The sequence below is a fragment of the Canis lupus genome, chromosome 21, assembly GCF_011100685.1.
Source record: "Canis lupus familiaris isolate Mischka breed German Shepherd chromosome 21, alternate assembly UU_Cfam_GSD_1.0, whole genome shotgun sequence".
Taxonomy (NCBI): Eukaryota; Metazoa; Chordata; class Mammalia; order Carnivora; family Canidae; genus Canis; species Canis lupus.
In genome coordinates this window covers 42,661,606-42,684,714 of record NC_049242.1, presented here as the reverse complement: position 1 = coordinate 42,684,714, position 23,109 = coordinate 42,661,606, and the positions used below count along the sequence as shown (strand labels likewise).

The following is a 23,109-nucleotide window of genomic DNA, read 5'->3' as shown; positions in this document are numbered from 1 at the left end:
CCACTCCTGTTGAGCAATACCAAGGCACCTGACTCATGTCTGCTTGGGCTACGTCTGCTCCTGTAAATGCCCCTGGGTCCCCCCATGCCTGGCCAGCTCCTCCTCATCCTGGGGACCAATTTTGCCTCCTCTCTTTAGCCTTCTCTCACCACCCCCTCCGCCCCCCACCCGACCGTGTTGTATTTGCTGTGCCCTCACACACCCATGGGTAGCTCTACTAGGCACGGATCGAGGGGTACCCGGGCTGGTGGCTTTCACGCTCCTGGAAGGCAGGCCCGACTCCTGCCCTCAAAGACCTCGAAGCTACCAGAGCGGCTCTGGGGTCCGCGGCCCATGGCAGGCGGGCGGCCGCACCTACCTGTACAGGAAAGGCGCGACGGTGGCAGTGTTGGGGTGGTTATATTGCTGCTGGGGCTGAGGTAGCTGAACACTGACGGTATTGCTTCCCGTGGTCTGCGTGGTCCCGACGGACCCGCTGACGGTCTGGCTGCTGATGCTGTGGTTCAGGGTGGTCCCTCCGGGGCCTTTTCCCTCTGAGGACGCCAGGCTGGAGGAGGAGCTGGAGTGTCTGCCATCCAGCTGGGGCTTCTGCTGGGGGAGCCCCGAGCTCGGCTTCCCACCCCGGCTCCGCTCCACCTCCTTGGAAGGGGCAGGGGCACTTGGGGATTTTCCGGGCATGCTCTTCATTCCGGGTTTGGGGATCCCACTGTGGGAAGGGGCGGCAGCCTCTTTCTTGGCACTGTTGAGCTTCCCCCCTTTGGGGATGAAGCTGGCGATCTTGGAGGACTTTTTTGGCACCTCGGTCACCACCGCCACACTGGGGTCTTCTTTTGGCGCCTCTCTGAGCTCCGGCCTTTCTGTCACAGAGGCTCTCTTGGCGAGGTCCTTGCTTTTCTCCTTTTCCTTCTCCCGCTGTTGTTTCTCCTTCTCCTTGTCGCTGCCTTTTGGGGAACTCTTCTTGTTGGTCAGCGCCCGGCTGAAAGTTCTCTGGGCGATGCCCTTGAGCGCAATCTTGGGGCTGTTGGACGCAGGACCCGCCACGGACAGCGAGCGCCCAGTGGCCTCCATCTCCTCGCTCTCTTCGAAGGTGGGAAGGATCTCGAGCCGCTCACAGCTCGTGTCCCGCGACCCTGGGCCCTCGCCTGCCTTGGAAGCCCCTTTGCTGTTGAAAAGCTTTAGTTTTTCCAGCATGGACTTCTGATTGTTGGGGGCCGGCTTCATGGCTTCGGGGGTGGGCCTGGGGGTCTCGGGCACGGGCTGCTTGACGGAGAGCATGGACGACGTGGCGCTGTGCTTCACGCTGACCGACTTACTGCGCCAGGGCTTGGAGGCAGCGCCGGGCTGGGGGATGGCCGAGGAGGCGCTGCTGTTAGCGGGGGTGGAAGTGCCGCCACTCTCCAGAGGAGCAGGTGCATTTTCGCTCATTCCGGGGTGGGAGGATGCTGGGCTCGCCAATGGCTCTGCGGAGATGGGGAAGAGAAGGAAAGGCGAGTTATGCCCACGGACCTGCACCGAGGGGGAGGGAGAGGGAGGGCCCAGCACTCTCAACCCAGATGCCAGATGGCTCCGTCACCCGCCTCGTGCACTACCTGTGGTTAAGTTTTAAGTCCTACCTTCCTTCTGCTCTCCCATCACACACCGTTCACCTCCGCCGTCACATTCCGCGCAAGGCACACCGATCTTAACGTCAACGTGTGCAACGCACAATCAAGCATACGTTTATGGAAAAACCAACAGAAACCTGCATCAGCACTACGGGGTGGAGGGAAGTCGTAGGAAACGCCTACTGCCTTGAATCATTCAACCCACAACCCAAGTTCCCAGTTATGCGAAATAATTGGGAATTAGCCAACTTTATGAAAATGCAGGAGAGACATTAAAACAGGACAAAAGAAAGAGAGAAAGAGAGAAAGAGAGAGAGAGAGAGAGAGAGAGAGAAACCAAGCAAAATCTTTGAAGAATGATTACCCGAGGAAGTTGCTAGGTCCTATCAAAGCATAGATGTTTTTCCTATGCAGACACTTTGAAAGAGGTACAGACATGATTCAGGCAAGTCTTAAAAAAAGAAGAATTTTCAGCTCAAGAGTATCAACTGCACAAGGCTTCACCGTAGGCATGAAAACACACAGGTCATCTGAAAGTCAAGGCTTCCCCCTTGGCGCTCGGGGAGGCTTTCCCCAGCCAGACTCTTTTCTCAGAAAAGCCGCAAGCCATTTCCAAGCTAGGATCAGAACGCTGCCGAGCAGGCTGGGTTCCGAACCGGAGTTCGGCTCCCGACCAAGGCGGCCCGTGTTCCAGAACCGGGGCCCGCGACGGCCTCCTCGGGGGGCACGGAGACCCACGCAGCCCGTCGCCCACCTTGGGGCAGCTGCCCGCCGGCTGCACGGGGGCAGACAGGAGGCGCCGCTCCAGCCCCCCACGGGCACGTCCGCGTCTGCAAAGTCACCGTGACGGGACTTACCTAGCAGCGGCCACTTTCTCCCGCAACGGTTCCCCAGGAAAAATTCTCCAACCGGAGAGGCTGCTCTTCCAATTGTCACAAGTGTTTTCAGTTAAACTGCTCATGTTTCTAATTAACTTTTGTCATCCGCAACTGCTCCAGTGCCCAGAAGCCTGGCGGGATTAACGGCTGCTTCTTCTGCCTTTTTTTTTTTTTTTAATACCTAGGTTCCGCTGCCTTCTAGCAACAGAGTAAACTGTGTATAGAGCGGCTTTTTATGATTTAAAAGTCAACGGCCGCCAAAGCCGAGTGCAGGGAGCCCCCGCGTGGGACCCGCGCACCGAGCCCAGAGCGCTCCCGGCAGAGGAACCCTTCCCTCCTCTCGCTCCCAGCTGCTCCGGGAAGCCACAGCTCCAGGGTGATCCAAAGCAGACCTCCCAATGTTTTAAAACACATACATCTTCCTGACTTACTGGGGATTTGGGTTGGGAGCGGGGGGTGCTGCACAATCCTCCCTAACAAAACTCACGGGGCGTTGTTGGATCTTTTCCTGGGGAGAGCCGGAGACTGGCTTGGAAACAGGCTCATGAACCCACCCACACAGCCTGCCTGTCAGAGGGTCTCCACAGGCCTGACGCTGCCTCCGGAGGGCCTCCTGGTAACAGGAGGCGCGGTGCTAGGCACACAGCGAAGAGGGGTTCAGTGCCTCCCTCTTAGGAGTAAGGAAACTGAGGCTCAAAGGAAGGCTAACAGCTGCCCTGAAAACCCATAGCTGGACGTGGACACTGCTGGGACTTGAGCCCAAGTCTCCTGACACAGTGCTCTCGGGACTGCATCATCACACCTACCTCCTTTGATGAAGGACGTATTTCAACAAGGGCCCCTTGAGAGTGCTTTTTAGGTATCAACTTTCCCGCTGCTCAGGTACCTTCACGACAGCCTCGGCGGGGCACAAACCAGCCCAGCCCCTGGAAAGGAGGCACCTACCCTGCAGAGGCCGGCTCTCTGGAGGAAATACCAGTGATCTCCAATTCCGAGTTCCAGTTCTCTTAGGACAACAGGTCTTCCCCTTTACCTGGGCTCAGATCACTCGTGCCAACATTCATTCATTCAGTGCGTATGTCAGACACTGTTCTCGGTACTTGGGATAGATACATCAGTGCAAAACAACACGGCCCCTGCCTTCATGGAGTTTACGTTCCAGCAGAGAGGAACAGGTGATAATTTTTTTTAAAGATTTTATTTATTTATTCATGAGAGACGCAGAGAGAGAGGCAGAGACACAGGCAGACGGAGGAGGAGCAGGCTCCCTGCGGGGACCCTGATGTGTGACTCAATCCCGAGACCCCAGGATCACACCCTGAGCCACCCAGGTATCCAGGAACAGATGATAATTAACGTAGATAATACATTTTATCATTTGTTGGAAAATAAGTGCTAAACAAAAGGGGGCCTTCGGGGGGCAGGTTGTGACAATGTCCTCACAGGAACTACATCACACTCAGAGGTGCGCCCCTCTTCCCTGAAGAAGTCTTAGGCACGTTCCACTGAGCGTATGTACATGGATCAGTACGACTTCTCTGCTCCCACACATTCCTTGGAACTTCTATAAAGCCTACTTGAGATGGTTTTGACAAATGCCCCTACCTAGCATGTCTGTGTATTTGTAACACTAACATACACGGCTAGGAATTAACCTAGGACTCACTAGCTAACGACTGATCCAGATGTAAAGAGACACCTGGTTCCCCTACGTGATATGTACAGACCAAGCTGAAGGAAAGGGCTCACAGGCCGTAGGCATGACGAATACTCACACTGTCCCTTCTCAGGCTGTGCCACAACGGCCCCCCTGAAACTCCCACTTGTCTTTTAAACCCCTGCTCAAATGCCTTCTCTGTGACGGTGAGACCCTACAGCTGAATGAATCACTTGGTTTATATCACATGGCATTTTTCCCTACTCTTTATTTTCCTCAGACATTGTTCATACCTTCCCATAAATGGATTGTAGAGGTCCACCTATTTACACTAGGTTCTGGGAATACAGGGGGATAAAACACAGCTCCTGCCCTCAAGGAACTCACTGTCCAAAGAGGCAACAAGCCTCAAACACAGAACAGACAATACAAAGGACTGTAGACGGCTGTACGATGTACCACGAGGCCTAAGGGTCGGGATCCATCAATTCTCCCATTTGGGAAACCTTCATGGAGCCAAGGACCTCTGAATTGTCATACCGTATTTCTGCTCTAGGTTGGCTGGCTATCCCCCTGTGTCCACTCTCCCTGGCTCATCTTTGTGTGCTATAGCCTGTCAGAGCATAGGAAACACTCGTGACTTTGGGGTTTTTTTGTTTTTGTTTTTAAAGATTTTATTTATTTATTCATGAGAGACACACAGAGAGAGGCAGAGACATAGGCAGAGGGAGAAGCAGGCTCCATGCAGGGAGCCCGATGTGGGACTCGATCCCAGGACTCCGGGATCACAACCCAAGCAGGAGGCAGATGCTCAATCACTGAGCCACCCAGGCATCCCCATATGTGGCTTTTGAATTATAGGTTGGTAGTTTTGGCTTTTGCTATTCACATTTAAGGCAACAGAGACACAGCCTTAGAGTCATTAGAGTTTTATCATAACTTTTTAGCCTAAACTCCGGCAAAAACAAAAAACAAGATCAGGACTCAGAGCTTCAGGATTCCTACTTGGTATTTAGCTTGGGCTCCCCTGGTTATGGAATCATGGGGACATGTCAAGGCTACTCGTCATAGCTGGAAAAGGTAGAGATGATCTGAATTTGGTTTCTAGAACAGGAGTCTCCTGAGTAGGGCAACAGGACACCAGAGCACCTGAGGATAAGACCACCTACACTTTGCACTTAGGTCATGGCTAGAAATCCCCTTAATCCTGAGAGGATCTCCAGGTCATGAGTGGTCTTGACATGTTCCCATCATTCTGAAGGTATCACATCAGTGACGTTGGCTGAAGAGGCTGTTTGGGGGCTGTTCCTCTTTCTTTGGAAAGCAGCCATTTCTAATGCCAGGATTTTGTGATTCCTAGCACAAGACTGTCCCTACCATGCTTCTGAGATAGTGAAATAAATATGAGAGATGTGGGTAGGTGAGCCAAGCCTTAAGCCTTGTCACCAACCAACACTGTGACCCTAGCTGTGCCATTTTGCCCTTCTGGGCCTCAGTCGCCCCATTTGTAAGAAAGAGGATGAGCTATTTCTCTAGAGCCTTTTCAGCTCTGCTTCCATTTACATCTCAGTGAGTCTCCAAAGGCCCAGTGAGGCTGGGGCCAGAGAACGCAGCCCTCCCTAAGTTTTGTCATTACTCCGTGCTCTGACATAACAGGTGTTTCTTTACCTTCAAGCATTCCACCTCCATGGTTCTCTTAAGATGTTTACTAGTGAATGTTAGAGAAAACTGGCTGGGTCAAGGAAGAGTCAGCTTTGAATGAGGAGCTTGTGAATTCAGAAATGCTAGTATTCTATGAAAACAAGCCTGGGGGAGGGAATGTGGGGAGAGGTCTTTAAAATCAAGAGGACTTCTCTCCCTAATAAGGACCAGCTCTAGTTTCTGTTCTCATGTATACAAACCTTTGTTAGAGCAAAGGAATCTAAGAGGGAGAAAAGAGAGAAGCATAAAAGAATGTTCTGAATATCAGCATTTCTCCAGCAATGGTATGTGGGCCACGGAAAGTAGGGGAGACTATTTTCAATGGCACATGGATAAATATATTTTTTTAAATTTTGTATTTGAACTCATTTTAATTAACATATACTGTATTATTAGTTTCAGAGGCAGAGGAGTATTTTTTTGTTTTGTTTTCAAGAATTTTTTTTTAATAATAAATTTAATTTTTTTATTGGTGTTCAATTTGCCAACATACAGAATAACACCCAGTGCTCATCCCGTCAAGTGCCCCCAGAGGAGTATTTTTATATTATAAAAGCCGTACTTATTTTATTGCAGCATTAGAAGAAATAATTAGAGTTCATATATAAATTAACAGTTTCATGGATATTAGATGTAGATTTAAAATTTGAGTCGATTTAAGGAAAATATAAAACAAAAATATGAGCAGTTCACAAATTTGGCAAAACTCACTCAAGTTTGTGAAAGACTGAAGTTGGGGAAACACTTTTCCATTAAATCAAGAAATACTTATTTTATGTATACATATTTAATAAATATAAGTACCTCCTTATTTGAAATCCACTGTTTTTGGAAAATGTAATCAACAAACTAGAAATCAAATCAGAAGTCCCAAATTAGAACTAGTCAGGTTCAAACTAATCCGAAATGGTTACTTTTTAGAGTTTTATTTATTTGTATTTGTTTAGCACCCATTCTGCTGAGAATGGCAAACATGACCAGGCCTTGTTTAGCCAAAGAAAATTTAAAGAATAACGGCTTTAACAAGTTTTAACTACCAAACAGTTAAGAATGGCACATTATGGGACGCCCAGGGGACTCAGAGGTTAAGCGCCTGCCTTCCGCCCAGGGCATGATCCTGGGGTCCAGGATCGAGTCCCACATCGGGCACCCCGCCTGCTTCTCCCTCTACCTATGTCTCTGCCTCTCTGTGTCTCCCATGAATAAACAAATAAAATCTTAAAAAAAAAAAAAAAAGTGACACATTACATCACATCCAACAAACATTCAAACATGCACACGCAAAACTGAAAAATATCAAGACACACTCTTTTTACATGCAATAAACTCTAATATACTCTACCCTAATTCATTTTTTTAAATGCCTATCACAGAGCCCCTGAACAGATTTTATGAGCCTAGAGGGGATTGCTCCCTGCAGCCTGAACATCTCATTTCTAAAAGACCAGCTTCCAAGGTTCACCCACCACCAACTGACAAACCACCACAAGAAGGAAAAGTCTCATTTGAAACACTCCAGACAGGATGTCTTTGAAGAAGAGAAAAGGCTTTTTTTTTTTTTTTTTTTTTAAGGGTTTAGGGAGAACATTAATCCTCCTGTGGGGAGGGGGAAAGTTTGGTTTTTCTGGCATCCAGCCTTAACCTTCCCTGACAGTAACCAAAATACTTTCTAAATGAAAATACTGTCTAAGGCAGATAAATAAGCATTTCTTCCTCTCTCCCTCCAGGAGGGCCAACACTGGCCCCCAGTCCCTTCTGTCCCCAGCCTCCCAGTTAGGGAGACGTTGGTGGTCCGGTCCTGATGCCAGCAGGGGCACAGGGAATGTGTTCTAGGCAGGCTGATCCCAGCTCCTGTCACCCCCACTGTGATTTTAAACCTGCCCTGGGGACGTTTCCCGCCTAAATCCTCCCAATACTCTTCAAGAAAAGACCTGATAATTGGGTCTGGGAAAATGTTTGTAATTCCCTGTAATTTGTCAAGGTGTCAATCTTGAGCATTCAAATTTGTTAGAATAATTGAAACCAGTTTTTTCTGTTTTTTCTTTCTTTTTTTTTTTTTTTTTTTTTTGGAAAGTCCATGGACTCTAGCCACACAAGCTGGAGATGGTTTTCAATGTTGCTCAGTTCAATTTCTCTACAATTTTGTTAGTCAGTCACTAGACCACAGAGGGACACAGGAGCCTCGCTCAATCCATTAAGTGGTTCTGACCTTGAACCTGACCAGGGAGCATTCTCAGCAATGCTATGATCAATGTCTAATATTAAGGGGATGGGCTTAAATATAGTTTTCTGTTCAATCCTTCTTGCAGAGGATCATTGCAGATACAGAAAGAGAAAGGGGGCATGAGAACCACCAAGGAAAATGGGCAGGAAAATACCAGGATATAGAGTAAGAAGAAGCTAGCTTTGGGACCCAAACTCTAAGAACCTTCTTCTGTCTACAATTCCATAGACTCTGAGAACATCCAAGTTAGAATAAGGATGATGATCTACATAAATATTTTTAGAAAGTTGCACTATTAACGCAGTCCCTATCAACAATAATCTGATGGAAAAATGGGCAAATGGACATTTCTCCAAAGAAGATATACAAATGGCCAATTTGCACAGGGAAAGATGTTCAATATCACTAATCATCATGGAATACAAGTCAGAAATACACTAAGATAGCACTTCACACCCACTAGGGTGGCTATTATTAAAAAAAGAAAAAGAAAAGTCTTCGTAGAAGACATTGAGAAATTAGAACTCTTGCGTGCTACTGTGGGGATATAAGATGGGACGGCCACTGTGGAAAACAAAATGGCAGTTTCTCAAAAAAATAAACATGAAATACAACCCAGCAATTCCACTTCTAGGTATATACCCAAAAGAAGTGAAAGCAGGAGCTTAAACAGATATCTGTACACCTATGTTCACAGCAGCATTATTCATAATAGTCAAAAGGTAGAAGCGATCCAAGCATCCATCAGAGGTTAAACAATGGATAGCGTTTGGATAAATAAATGGATAAACTAAATATAGCATGGACACGCAATGAAATATTATTTCAGTCTTCAAAAGGAAGAATATTCTGACACACGGTACAACATAGATGAACCCTGAAGACATTATGCCAAGCAAAATCAACCAGTCACGAAAGGACAAACGCTGTATGAGTCCACTTGCAAGAAGTCCCTGGGGTGATCAAATTTCATAGATAGGAAAGTAGAAGGATGAGGGCCAGGAGCTGACAGGAGGAGGGAATAACGAGTATACAGTTTCAGTTGGGGAGGACGAAAAGTTCTGGAGATGGGGGTCGTGGTTGCACGACAGCGTGAATGTACTTAATGTCATGGAACTAAACATTTTAAAAATGTTCATGGAACTGAAAATCTTTTAAAAAGATTTATTTATTCACTTGAAATATAGAGAGAGTGAGCGAGCATGAGCCAGGGGAGAGGGAGAAGCAGGCTCCTCGCTGAGCAGAGAGCCCAATGCAGGACTCGATCCCAGGATCGAGATCATGACCTAATCTGAAGGCAGACACTGGAACTGTACATTTTTTAAATGGTTAAAATGATAAATATTATAGTAGGTGTATTTTAACCACAATGAAAACAATCAGACTGTTACTTGGCCGCAAGTGACACACTATTCTGGCCATCATGACCTAAACCTTATTCCCAGTTCTTAGCATGGGACTGGCACACACTGAAATCTCAATAAATGTTTGCTAAATTTCTTTTTAAAGATTTGCATTTATTTATTCATGAGAGACACAGAGAGAGAGAGGCAGAGACACAGGCAGAGGGAGAAGCAGGCTCCATGCAGGGAGCCCAACGTGGGACTCGATCCCGGGACCCTGGGATCATGCCCTGGGCCAAAGGCAGACGCTCAACCGCTGAGCCACCCAGGGGTCCCAATGTTCGCTAAATTAAAGAAAAAGCATCTCTGCTAGTTAACGAATCGCATGAGATTGTATAGTTTAGACTATTACTTCATTAGTATTCTTTTACCCTAGCTTGAAAACAATTTCTGCTTCAAAGGAATAAGGATCCTCTTTAATAGACTCTAGAAGGCAAGCAAATTACACCACTTGAATTCTTCTTCCTTAAACTGGCCATCACCAGCTCTGTGGTCAAGCTGTTTGCGACGAGGACTGGCATGCCTTGTCATCCTCGTCGCCCCCCTTGCCCCCAACACACCCACCCTCAGCCCCTGCTTTACCTTCCATACCTCCCATTCCAGGAAACCTCCAGAGTCCCCAAACCAGAGGCCATCGCTTTCTATTGGAAGAGCCTTACGACTCTGTTGAGGCTTCTCTGGGGTCCCTGGCACTGGCCTGCGGGCACTGTGGTGAGCAGCTGCACTTAGCTTACTTGGGAGAACGGCTGATGTGCTAGTGGGTGCCCAGAAATGGTCGCTGGAAAAACCAACAAACAAATAAAAACTCTTCCCCATGCTCAATCCCTCCATGTGGCTCAAAATTAAAAGCAGGTGCGCCTCGCTTTCGCCTCTTGGCTCATTATGCCAGTTTGTTCCCCTTAGAGCTAAGTGAACCGTAAAGATTAGAAACTTCGGTGATGCTTTTAGTGGTTTTTTGCTTCTACGTGTGGTGGAAATTTTGCTGCCACAGGTCACTGAAAAGGTCAGGTCCAAATACTCCAGTGTCCTGTGAGGGTGTGGCCAGAAAGAAATGTGCAGAATGCGGAAGTGTATTATCCTGCTAGACGGCAGCCAGCTCTTCCCCGTGAGCCACAGGCTTCCCGGTCCTCCTCGGTGACTTTTCCACCCCAGAGGAAGGGGAAGAAGGGGCTCTCAACAGCTGGAACAACTGCAGTTGCTTTTTTAATATATGACAAGGTCATTCTTTTCCTTCGGTGGCTTATTTTGGGTAAAACAGGTGTGAGACCATGGGTCACGAAATCAATTGTTTCTCTCCTGGTAGTGAAAAGGCCGCGGACGAAAATAACCGTGGTCCTACACAGCGTTCACTACGTTGTCTCCAGTTTTACAAGGTACTTCTCTTCCAATCACCCTTCATGCCATAAAGAGCTGGGAAAGCTAAACAAAGGTTAACCTCCTGGAAATACCACTATCCAGTTGCGCTTACATCTGACCTTGTAGTAAAGTCTTATGAGAGAATTCTTAAAAATCTCTCCCTCCCTCCCCCATATACTTGATATATCACAAGGTGTCCTGCACATATTTTTAAAAGCCTCCCATCTCGGCTGGATAAGGAGGCAAATCATTTTCTGACAGCTGAAGGAAGATACCTTTGAAAATAAACTGTTCCTCTTCTTTATCTTTGTTTTGTGAAGGCACATCACCCTCACAACACCCCCTTCCCCTCTCTTGAACTCTTTGCTCGAAATCCCAAGTAATAGGTTTCAGGAGAAAGCTTTTGTTTTAATTGGTCAAGCCATTTCTCTGTCTTGTACCATATATGGCTATGAGAAAGCACAAAACTGGACGCAGAAAACGGTCTCCCTTGTGTTAAGGGTGTATGAAATTTCAGAGAGATTATAAATAGTTTACAAGGGGCAAATCCTATTCTTGCAAGAGGTCACTGTCCACAGCTAACAGCTCTTTGGCAGAGCACGATGGTTGTATGCTATTGTAAATACATCCCTCTAAGAGTGAGTTAAGGAATTCTGCAGGCTTTCTCCCCTAAGATGCCAGCCCAATCTTCCTGCTTTCTCTTGGGGCAGAAGGTGGGCACTTAAAATAGGAGCCTTCAAACCAGTGTTAGGCCAGAAAGCTTTCCGATGAACAATGGAAACAGGCATTTATAGAGAGAAGGGGTTCCAAGGTCAGGTACGCTTGGAAAATGGAGGGCTCAGTAGTGGTCAGTTTCCTTGCATTGCAGGACTTTTTTTTTTTAATTAAAGATTTTATTCATCCATTAGAGAGAGAGAGAGAGAGAGAGAGAAAGACAGAAGGAGCAGAGGGAGGGGCAGATTCCCTGCTGTTCAGGGAGCCCAACATGGGGCTCGATCCCCCAATTCCAGGATCATGACCTGAGCTGAAGGCAGATGCCCAACTGACTGAGCCACCCGGGTGCTCCACCTTGCAGGACTTCTAAGATTCTTTACTAGGCTTACTTGCACTAGGCAAATCCAAAATGATAACACAATAGTTATCATTTCTTTTTTTTTTTTTTAAGATTTTATTTATTTATTCATGGACACACACACACAGAGAGGTGGAGACACAGGTAGAGGGAGAAGCAGGCTCCATGCAGGGAGCCCGACATGGGACTCGATCCTAGGTCTCTAGGATCATACCCCAGGCTGCAAGCGGCGCCAAATCGCTGCGCCACTGGGGCTGCCTTGGTTATGATTTCTGAATGTGTTTTGCCCTAAACTGATTTTATGGGATAGTTTAAGGTAATAGCATATCATGGCATGCATTTTGGTAAACACGGTGTTAATGGAGAGAGCCAAAAATGGGCACCCCACCTAAGTCAGTTAAGACAGCTGTCCAATAGGTAAGAGTCTAACCAGAAAAACTATACAAGGGAGAGGATGTACCCGCTTTCCCCCTGTGAAGTTACAATCTCGTAGATCTCAGAATACTTTCATGATACGCATTCTGAGCATTAACTACCCTTAATGTGTAATCTTCTCCCTTTTATTTCAAGAAGATTCATCTAAGGCTCTGCACTAACACCAAAAGACCGCATGAAAACGAAGCAGGCATAACAGCTGCACCGTGGCATGCCTGAAGATTTCTCTCAACAGTTAGGCTCACTGTAACGCAGTCCTACAACACGACCGCGACGGAAACGGATGCGATCTTGGCCTGTGTTAATACGAGAATGACATTCAGAACAAGAGAGGTGAGGATCTTGCCCTGTGGCACCCAGCTCAGACCAGGGCTAGAACGATGCAATCCTCAAAATGTTGGACCTGGGAAGAGATCCGCTACTTCAGTCATTCATTTCCCAGGAAGGGAACGGACCTCTGGGGGCAGGTAATGACTTCTCCAAGGTCTCACAGTTGGTCAGTGAACGACACAGCTGTGGATGAACTCAGGGCTCTGAAATAAAGTCGCTTGGCTGGCACTGCTCCCAAACCTGGTTATTCGGCATCCCTGGGGATGGACCCGAGCAGCTGGACCTTTAACTGGCTCCTCGGGTGACTGCCGTCCACATGAGCTTGGAAGACCACGTGCTAAAGAATGCGAACCTGGGCACCTGGGTGGCTCTGTGGTTGAGCATCTACCTTTGGCTCAGGGTGTGATCCTGGGGTCCTGGGATGGAGTCCCACACCGGGGTCCCCACAGGGAGCCTGCTTCTCCCTCTGCCTGTGTCTCTGCTTCTCTCATGAATGAATGGATGGGATCTTTAAAAAAAGAAAGACATTCTCTGAAGAATGTGAGCCTTACTACTTCACACCAAGGAACGGCAGCTCTCCCCACATAAGGGATAGAATCTGAGGACGACTGTAAACCACTTCCACAAGGAAAGGCTGAAAGTGACGGAGACACTCAATTTGGTCAAGAGAGGACTTAGAAGCAGGCAAGAGCAGAAGAGCTCTTACTAGCAAGGTGGCTGGCTTCTCCCTTTGACCTTCCTGCCCCCAACACTGAACAGCAGGAAAAAAAGGGTTAAAGCTACACCTGTCAGACAGGCCCATGACTCAGGTGGGCTCTGAACAAGAGTGTATGTGGTCTGCGAAAGGCCAAGGACCCTTTAGAGCACTGAGGGTGCAGAGCCCGAGGTCCACAGAGCAGCTCAGGGGGCGGCCAGGGGGTGAGAGGGGGGATGCTGAAAGCAATTATGGAAAGAGGGATTTGGGCCAACCTCCTTTTATATGTTCTCTGCTCTGCTCCTACCAGAGCAGCTCGCTTTACATGTAAGATTTTATTTGACAAAAGGTTTCTATGGAAAAAACCCCTCTAACAATATTAATAATCATATATTAATAACAGCCAACATCTACGGAGCTTACACTTTGATACCGTGCCAGAAAGCTTTTTTTTATTATACCTTCTCTTTTTTATTTGCAGGATAAATCCAATGAGGTAGGTAATAATGACTCCATTTCACCAATGAGGAAACTGAGGCACCGAGCTTGAGAAGGTCACCGAAGATCAAACACGTTACTGCCAAGCACCTTCTGTTTTTTGTTTTTTTTTTTATTTTTTAGAGATTTTACTTATTTATTCATGAGAGACATAGACATAGGCAGAGGGAGAAGCAGACTCCCCGTGGGGGAGCCTGATGCAGAACTCGGTCCCAGGACCCTGGGATCACGCCCTGAGCTGAAGGCAGACGCTCAACCACTGAGCCACGCAAGCATCCCACCAAGCACCTTTTATCTCGAGGTCCACATAGGTTAGCCACACGCCCAGTGACCCTACCCCAAGAAGAGACAATGAACTGACTCTCAAAGTACATGCTCCTTTCTTGGTACACGATATACAGTATTTTCATCAAGTCTCTGTCAACAGCTTGCAGAGACTCTACAGCAAAGTTCCCTGACCCTGTAACTTCTTTCCTGAGGAAAAAGAGCATTTTTCCCTCCAGGAAGGTTTTTTTTTTTTTTTTTTTTTTTTTTTTTTTTTTTAAATGGGACCGTCAAATGACTGAGCAATAATTTGAGTATGGTTCTTGTTCTTCAAAATTTAGGATGCTGGCAAAACGTAATCTTTCTGCTGTTATTTTTTCTGCCAATCAAAATCAGAAGCCAACCAAAGAACCAGCTTATTGTATTTCTCTGGGGGAAATCAGCGCAGAGGCCGAGAGCTGAATTGGACTATTATTCACCATCTATGACTGTATTATGCCAAATGTGCAGGAACAGAAGGAAAAAAAGCAGTCATTTATTCTGATTCTGCCAAATATGCAGACACGTGGTATCAGATAGATCAAATAATTTCAGGGCTTCACGGATGTCACTGATCCACACAGACTTCTGAGCCTTTTCGCCTGACGGTTGTCTCCTTAATGAAAAGACAGGATTTTTCTTCTGAAACAAATGAAATACGCTGAGGTAGAAAATGCCCCCAGAGACTGCTCACCGGCTTTACTCACCCAAATCAGGAAGCAATTTCCTCCAGGTGCCTCTGTTTTGTTTTATACAACAGCCTCGGCTGTGACAAGTTGGGGGTAGATTAAATTTTTGTAACCAGAGCGCTCATTCAGATGGATCCCAGTAACTCTTCTGTGAGGCTAAGGTATCATTTAAAAACAAAGATAATCCTGATGAGCTGGAAAAGAATGCCACGGTAGAGGTCTTATGCTGCTCTGTGCTCGTCGTCCCACCTGGAGAATTCTGGAATCACAGAACTCTGTGGATGGGTTCAAGTCCAACTTAATAGCTTGGTAACCTGGAGTTACTTGCTTAGCCTGCCTGAGCTTCAGGTTGTACTCAGAAGTAATAATAAAACCAACACCAATAACTACCATTTGCTGAGCACCAACCATGCACCCGGTACTGTACGAAGCAGTTTAAAAATTCCATCTAACCAATCCACTTCATGATTTCATGAGTTCATGCATAAGCATCTTATGAAGTGGATTTACTGCAGCTCCGAGATGTCATTATGGCTGGGAAATGGTAGAGCAAGAGTTTAAACGCTGAAGCCCATGTTCTCAATCCATGGACTCCAGTGAACGAAAATGGTGACCAAAGCTTGCTTTCTTTGCCAAGAGCAGCAAAGGCATAAAGACAGAAGAGCATCCTGCAAGAAGTTCTGCATACAGATTCATCATCTTCCCCCCTGCTAACACCGGGCTCAGAGCGAGGTACAGCTGTGCCAATTACGGTGCCACTTCCCTCGCTGGACTGGCACCGGCGGGTACCCCAGCAGCCCTATCTGACCTGGCTCTATGGAGAAGACAGAACTGCCCTTCTGAGGCCCCATGCGTTTGAAAGCTCCCACCTTTTGCAAATAGCTCCCTACGGCCCCACCCAGGCCAGCTGCAGGTTGTGGGAAGCTCCCCCTTTGTCTCTCTCCAAACCAGGGCCGGGTGCGAGGCAAGCTTTGGCCCGTGTGCCTCATCCACCTCACCAGGCTTGCTGGAGGCAGCCCAGTGAACACACAGCTCTCACTGTCTGGTGAGATGACTCAGACACTCCTGGCAACATCTGCTCTGTTTCTGTAAGACTCAGAGGGCTCTTCACATGAATGACGGTGAAAAGGGATCCAAGGAGCTTCTCACCCGTCTGCAGGGCTGTGAGATATAATGTGGAAACCAGGCCGCTCACGGACCAGCTTGGAGGTTTTAATGCACACTTATGCATGCCAAAGCTTATTAAATGTTGTTCCAGGGGATCTTTGTCATCTTGAATAATGAATTCTGGAGGTACAGTAACCAGGGATAGGATTGGGGCTCAAAGTTATTTGGCGATGTTTCTCCTTGGAATCCTGAAACCACCTCAACGTTGAGTGTTTGGTCCTCCATCGGTCCTATCTCATCCCATCATTCCAATATTTTTGACACTTCTGTTCCAGGTCCCTCCCCAGGTGTTGGAGGTATAGCTACACAGAGAACACAGGAGGTTTTCTATGCCTTTAAGAAGTTCTAAGTCTCGTAGCTGAGACTGATCATAAAGCAGAAGTAACAAGTATGAACTGTGTGATAAGGGAATGTTTATGGACCTGTGGATCACAAAGGGGGTCACCTAACCTAGAGCGGGAACAAGGTGGGGGATGAAGAAAGCCTTTCAAGCCAGGTTTTACCACCCCTGCATAAAGCTTTTAGAACATGATTCCTTACAAAGTATTAAAAGGAAAGAAGGATCTAGTGATTCAAATCAAGTGCACAAGGACAAAATTATATAGATTCTCTGCTTGATCGGGGTAATATCTGGTCAGCCAAATGCATTCGTGATCCTAATCATATCCTGGCATATCCATTGCACCCAGGCATAATGAAAAATGGGACATATAACTCAATCAGAATGTGATTCTTCCCTGCTCACCCCACACGCACATACTCTTCACTCAGTGCACGTACTGAATTTATTTCCACAGTGACGGATCCCTTACAAGCCACCTCCTGGAAAAAAAAAAAAACAGGCATGCAGACTCTTTTCTTTCACTCTTTTCTGAACCTTGATGACAAGCTGAAAGCAAAGCTGATGTTTTCAAATAATATAAATCAGAGCACTGATCTAGTCACTTTGCACTGTCAATCCAGACACCACAAGTTCAAGGCTAACCTTCCTCTATCAAGAGACATCTATCACAGTAATGAAAAAGTAAATGAGTGACAGAGACCCAGTTTTATATTCCCAATTTGGGACCTAACGGAGGAAATGGAGGCAGGAAAAGACAATCAGCATTAACCTCCACCAACTAGGATTCAGTGGGGCAGCCGGGTGCTCTTCCTGAATCTTTGAAAATACCCCCGAGGAGGGTGGCACCAAGCCCATGACTCAGGCTTAGGGAGGCTGAGTCACTGGCCTGATATCACACAGCTGGTGACTGCAAAGGTGAGACTGAAGCCAAGGTCTCTCCACCAGGTTATAGCTTGTGGCCTTAGCCTCATTCTCTGTAATAGACCTATGAGAGCAAAGCTGTAACCATGGGGGGTGGAGCAGGGAGGGGGAGGATTGTGGAATGAGAACAGGTAGCAAAATATTTGTGGAAGCCACTGTGTGTTAGGGTAATGAGAGGACCAGAGTTTCTGTTGGGATGGGAGAGAGGTCTCCAGTAGGACAACCACTTGATCCACTTGATCAACCACTTGGGCTGGAAGCTGAAGCCCTAGACAGCGCACCTGTGTTGCAGTACAAGGAGTAAATTGCCTGGTTACATCAAACAGAGAGAAAAGAGGTAAAGGAAGTGAGTGGGACAAGCAAGCCAGGGGCTGTGATATGCAGCATTTCTGTCCCTGTGACATCACAATAAACCATCACAAAAGTTACTGAACGATAGGAAACGCTGGCTTCTGGATCAGGATGCTGGGGTGGAATGGAGACAAGTTTCACAGAGATTGGCTGCGGGAAAGCAGCCTATGGGAACCCGCAGAAATCCAGAGGTAGGGTCTCGACCGGTCAGTAAGATCTCCCAGGAGCGGGAAGGTCTTTGCGAGTATCTGGCCTGGTTGGTGCAGCTCCAGGACCAGCGGAGATCTCTTAGCTACACCAGTTTCTGCAACAGGGGCCAACCCTGCAGCTCCTCCTCCTGGCCTTCGTTAGCTGTCCTCTGCCTCATACAGCACCGCCACTTCCCTAAGCTCTTCCCCCTGTGAGGGTCACGGCCCCACTCAGCCTCTTCTCATCAACCATCCTCTGTCCCTTACAGGTCTTAGCCCTTGGTGCTTACTGCTAGCCCGGTGCAGACTCAGCTCACTTTAAGTACTCCTCCTCTGGTAGAGAGGTCAGCAACTAGGGCCTGAAGGCCAAACGTGGCCTACCATCTACTTTCGTAAATAAAGTTTTATTGTAACAGTCATGCTCATTCATTGACATCGTGTCTATGGCTGCTTTCTCACTACAGTGGAAGAACTGAGTTACTGCGACAGAGACTCCATGGCCCGCAGAGCCTTAAATACCTACCATCTGGCCATATAAGGGAGAATTTGCTAAGCCTCACTCCTGAATATTAATTCCTTGATGCCAGGGGTTCTGTTTCATCTTATCTCCAGTACCTGATACCAGATAAATGCTGCTTGACTAAGTGGGCGAATGCCTGCAGGAGGGATAAACATCATGAAGTCAGGAGCCTAATAGAGTGGTTACCGCAAAGACGCTAATTAAAAATGCTTTAAACCACTAAAAAGAGATATTCTGGTTATCTGTACTTTCTAGTTAATAGCAACAAGATTTTTCATGTTTTACCATACATTGATTTGTTTTGTTTGTATGTTATTCCATTTCTCTTCCTTACTAAACGTGGGTTTAATTGAGAACCCTCTGTGACGGCACCAGGGTGCATTTCTGAGTATTAGTATCCACGACTGAAAAATCACAGACACAGGTCTAGATGTTATTTGGAAATAGGATAATTAAAAAGGAAATAAGATAATTAGTCTTCCAGTTAAATACTGGAAGTTACTGCTTTTTGGTACATACACCAAAAATATCAGCTTATCTCCTTATTTGCTCTTCTAATTTCAATCATTACATACGATTAATCATTAACAATAACTTACTGAGCACATACTGTGTAAAAGTCACTGTGCTAAGTGCTTTACTTGCGTTGCCTAATCTAACTCTTCACAACAACCCTGAGAAGTAAATATTTACACATCCCCATTTTACAGATGAGAAAACTGAAGCCTGGAAAGATTAAGTAGCTTGCTCCATATCAAATGACAGGTACATAGCTGCTGGCTCCCATGTCTGAGCTGCAAATAATTACTCTCTGGCTCATCCACACATTTATTCACTCTCCCGGCAAATATTTATCTTATGTCTCTGTATACCATGTTCTACGATGGAAATAGAGAATAAGGTTCAGTCCCGCATCTCAAGGAGCCAATCTGCCAGTGAAGTACTGGCAGGATAACCACAGATATGAGTGAGTTGCTGTGGGCTCTCGGAGAAGGGGTCTCAAACTCAGTCTCAGGAGTCAGGAAAGGCTTTCTGGAGGGAACAGAATCTAACCTGAAATATTCAAAAGATGTGGTGGGAAGGAGGAGGAATGAGGAGCGTGAGCATTTCCAACAGAGGGCAGCACTGGCGGACTGGATGGGAGAACCCCCCCTCCCACTGTTCTATGCACTCTGCAGGGAGCCGTGTGGGAAAGCAGCCAGCTCACAGGGGTTTCCTAGGCTATGGTGATGGGACTGCACCCTCCAAATGGTCCAGCGCAGAGCAGAAATGGTAACTCAGTGTTCCAAGGTTCACCTTCTACAGGGTCACTGGACTCTAAGATTCCCCCTTCTCAACAAATGTCATTCTCTTCTTTAGGAAAATCAGGTAACTTCTGACTGGGGATTCCACGCCCCCTCCCCATATCCCCCACCCTCCCCCAATACTAAGCCCCTGATGAACTCCATCACACATTCATGGCAGGTGGAAACTCACCACTCCATAAATGTGCGCCAAGTGAATGTGCTGGATTGGTGTGGCAAAGCTGTGTATCAACCTTGAGTTAAAATGAATTAACTGGAGGCAGGCAGCAACTGAGCTTTGGAGATGGGGGAATGAGAAAAAAAAAAAGATTTTACCAGCTGATAATCAGAGGTCCTCTTAGGAGCTGTAGTTAAGAAATGCCCTCGACAGCCCAGGTGGCTCAGCGATTTAGCGCCGCCTTTGACTCAAGGTGTGATCCTGGAGTCCCGGGATCAAGTCCCACGTTGGGCTCCCTGCATGGAGCCTGCTTCTCCCTCTGCCTGTGTCTCTGCCTCTCTCTCTCTCTGTCTCTCATGAATAAATAAATAAAATCTTAAAAAAAAAAAAAAAAAAAAGAACGGGAGAGGGTGAGAAGGGCAGCTGATCAACACAGGAGGCAGGAATCTTAAAGACAATATGGCCACTGAGAAATTCCCGGTGGCAGGGAAGCTGAAGGACTCTTAAGAATAGGAACATCCAATATTCAATGTTAAGCTGTTTGCATTGGAACACTGTAACCCCTCCATGGCCTTAAACTTTCAGGAAAAATCTATGCCCAAAGCTCCTCATCACTCTTTTGAGGAGAGAATGAGTTGGGGCAGTCGCAGTGGGTAAGAGGGGGATATTGCACATAGAAGGGTAAGATATTTGATCTACAAGCTCAAGTATTTCAGTTTTAAAAAATATTTTATTTATTCCTGAGAGACACAGAGAGAGAGGCAGAGACACAGGCAGAGGGAGGAGGCTCCCTGCGGGGAGCCCGATGTGGGACTCCATCTGGGACTCTGGGATCACGCCCTGAGCCTAAGGCAGATGCTCAACCACTCAGCCACCCAGGCATCTCAAGCTCAAGTATTTCAGCAAAACAGCAACAGGAAGAAATACTGACCCACAGTAATGTAACCCCATCCTCATCCCAGCAAAACAAAATACTCCCAGAAAGATCTGAAAGGACACTGAGTCTTCTTCCACCTGTTACAGTTGGCGGATCAACTTCATTTGCCTCTCAGTGGTAGGCTGGTGAGTGTCTAACAACTGATTCTCTAAAGAAAAACAAGAAAAGTTGTCCTTTATAGTTTGCTCAATTCTGTGGTGTAAATACTCCCACCAGGGAAGATTTCAAACTACCAACATGGATGGCATCAACAGTCTTGGGAAACTCCTAAACATTTCTAAATTGGCTCTCGTGAGCCAGCACAAGCTGGCGCAGCCTATGTTGGCTTGGCGAGTCCGCAGCTGGTATCTAGGTTAAAGGAAGTTTCCAAGGATTAAGTCCTTGTTTTGGCTTTGGCAAGAACAAGTTTCATCCAGAGTTACGTTAGCTTTTGGAGACTGGGCAATACCTATAGGAGAGTAAGGAAGGCAAAGGGCTGAGAAAGGCATAGAAATGGGCACCATGCATCAGGGAGCCATTGAGTGATCAATGTACATTAGAGCTGAAAGGAAACACGGTGGTGGGGGTGGGGTTGGGGGGGTAGTGCCTGGCTGCTTAACAGGTAGAGTGGACTTTTGATCTCAGGATCCTGAGTTGTGAGTTCAAGCCCCATGTTCGACGTGGAGCTTATTTCAAAATAAATAAATAAATAAATAAAAAGAACATTCAGGTCAGTCAGTGCGATGCCCCTTCTGAGAGAGAAGGAATCCGAGACCCAGAGAGCACGAATACTACTCAGGATCACTCCTTGAATTAGCAGCAGACCTAGAACTAGAGTGAGGGCTGCCAGCCAGAGAAAGGCAGGTGTGAGCGCCGCTTGAGCCTGGGTGGGGGCATGCACAGGCTTACCATTTGGAGAACTTCTGACTCTGTGAAGGGCAAGAGCACTGTCAGAGATCTGGGTGAGCTTAAGAAAACCAGCCAGAGACCCAGCAGACAGCAAGAGGGGCCCAAGTGGGGTGGGGTGGGGTGGGCCAGCAGCAAAGGAGTGAATGGACCAGCTTCTCCAAGAATTTCCAGTGGGTGGAAGCAGTGGGTTGAGGGGATATCCCTGATGGTGAAAGGGCCCCCCCCACTCCCACGCTGATTAGCAGGAACCAGGAGGGGCAGAAAAGGGAGGTCCTTGGATGTTCCTCATCAACCTCCACACACAAAATGTACCAGGCAATGCCTCCCTCTCAATGAAAAGATTCAAATGATTTCTGGCCTGGTTATGTTACAGAAAACAGGGCAGGGTGATTCAAACCTGCTGTCAATACAGAGTGCAGGGGAGAAAAAATGCCAGCTATTTTGCAGCTGTCCGGCCGGGGTCCTGGAGGAACGGCTTTCACGACCACTCTGATGCGCAGAAACAAGCCAACTTCCAGAGCAGGAGTTAAACCAAATAAACCTGAAGGATATCAGTTTAGAAGGAGAGTCTTAAAATAGCAGCCAGGAATGCATGGATTCCCTTGGACAACTCCGAATACATGCCCTGTCTCTGCCTTTAGTAAAACTGCACCCAAAGTGTCGGTCTCAATAGTTTCTCTCTCAGCTGGCAGTAAGTTTTCAGCCCACAGAAATCAGCGTGGAGGCAAACAGGCCGGGCGAGCAAATGTCTGACAAAGGGATCCTCCCTGGAAGGGTGCGTCGGGCACCGAGAGTGGGAAGGCCGGGTCCCCAGGAAACTTATTCAAGGGTTGGAAAGAGACACACCCCCAGGGCCATGTTCCCAAGGGTGAAGATCGCCAGTTGGACTAATGAGATGGTCCTTCGTGAAGGCGGGTGTGTGATGTGGACTCTGCAGGATGGATTCTTTCACTTAATGAGTGTCTACTCCACGCCACGTTATGAGGACCCAAAGATCAGTAGTCGCCAGTCTCGTGGGGTGGACAAGGAGTCAGGCATCCTAAAAAATTACATTTAAACACTTTTTCTTCTGTTTCCTTTATTTAACATTTTAGGAACCAGCAGCGCGGACGTTGAAGTCCAAATGTGTTTAAGTAGAAGATAAACATTTGCTCAAAGTTGCGGGTGTTTGAAAGCAAAGCAGCCTTGGTCAAGAAATGCAGGCTTTTTGGGGTACTTTTTCTACAAGTGAAGAAGCAAAAATGTCCTAGGGTCCAGATAAAAATTCCATTTCCACTTTTTACATTAGCTCCTCTTGCCTTTGACAGTTCATTAATTTTTATTTAATGAGGGAAAGTTAAAGAATTACCACCACAGACGTTTTGCTTAAAAATTAGAGCATAAGCACCAAAAGAAGTTACTCAGCGGAGACCGTTCCTAGCAGACGCTCAATGATGAATCCCCGCCACCTATCATCCCAGCAGTTAGAACGGCCGCCCTGGCTGTCCAG

The 23,109-nt window shown here is 47.1% G+C and overlaps 1 protein-coding gene across 9 annotated transcripts in view; it reads right to left on the bottom strand.

The window, feature by feature from the left end:
* The window catches only part of NAV2 (neuron navigator 2), a 724,081-nt gene that overhangs the window by 176,926 nt on the left and 524,046 nt on the right, over positions 1–23,109 (bottom strand). For 8 of the 9 annotated variants that reach the window (XM_038569252.1, XM_038569245.1, XM_038569246.1 and 5 more), the window contains one exon: positions 359–1,460. In XM_038569252.1, coding sequence (XP_038425180.1) covers positions 359–1,460 — 1,102 coding nt within the window. Of the gene's footprint in view, positions 1–358; positions 1,461–2,461; positions 2,640–23,109 lie in introns of those variants that run through there. The other variant, XM_038569253.1, reaches the window with a different exon arrangement.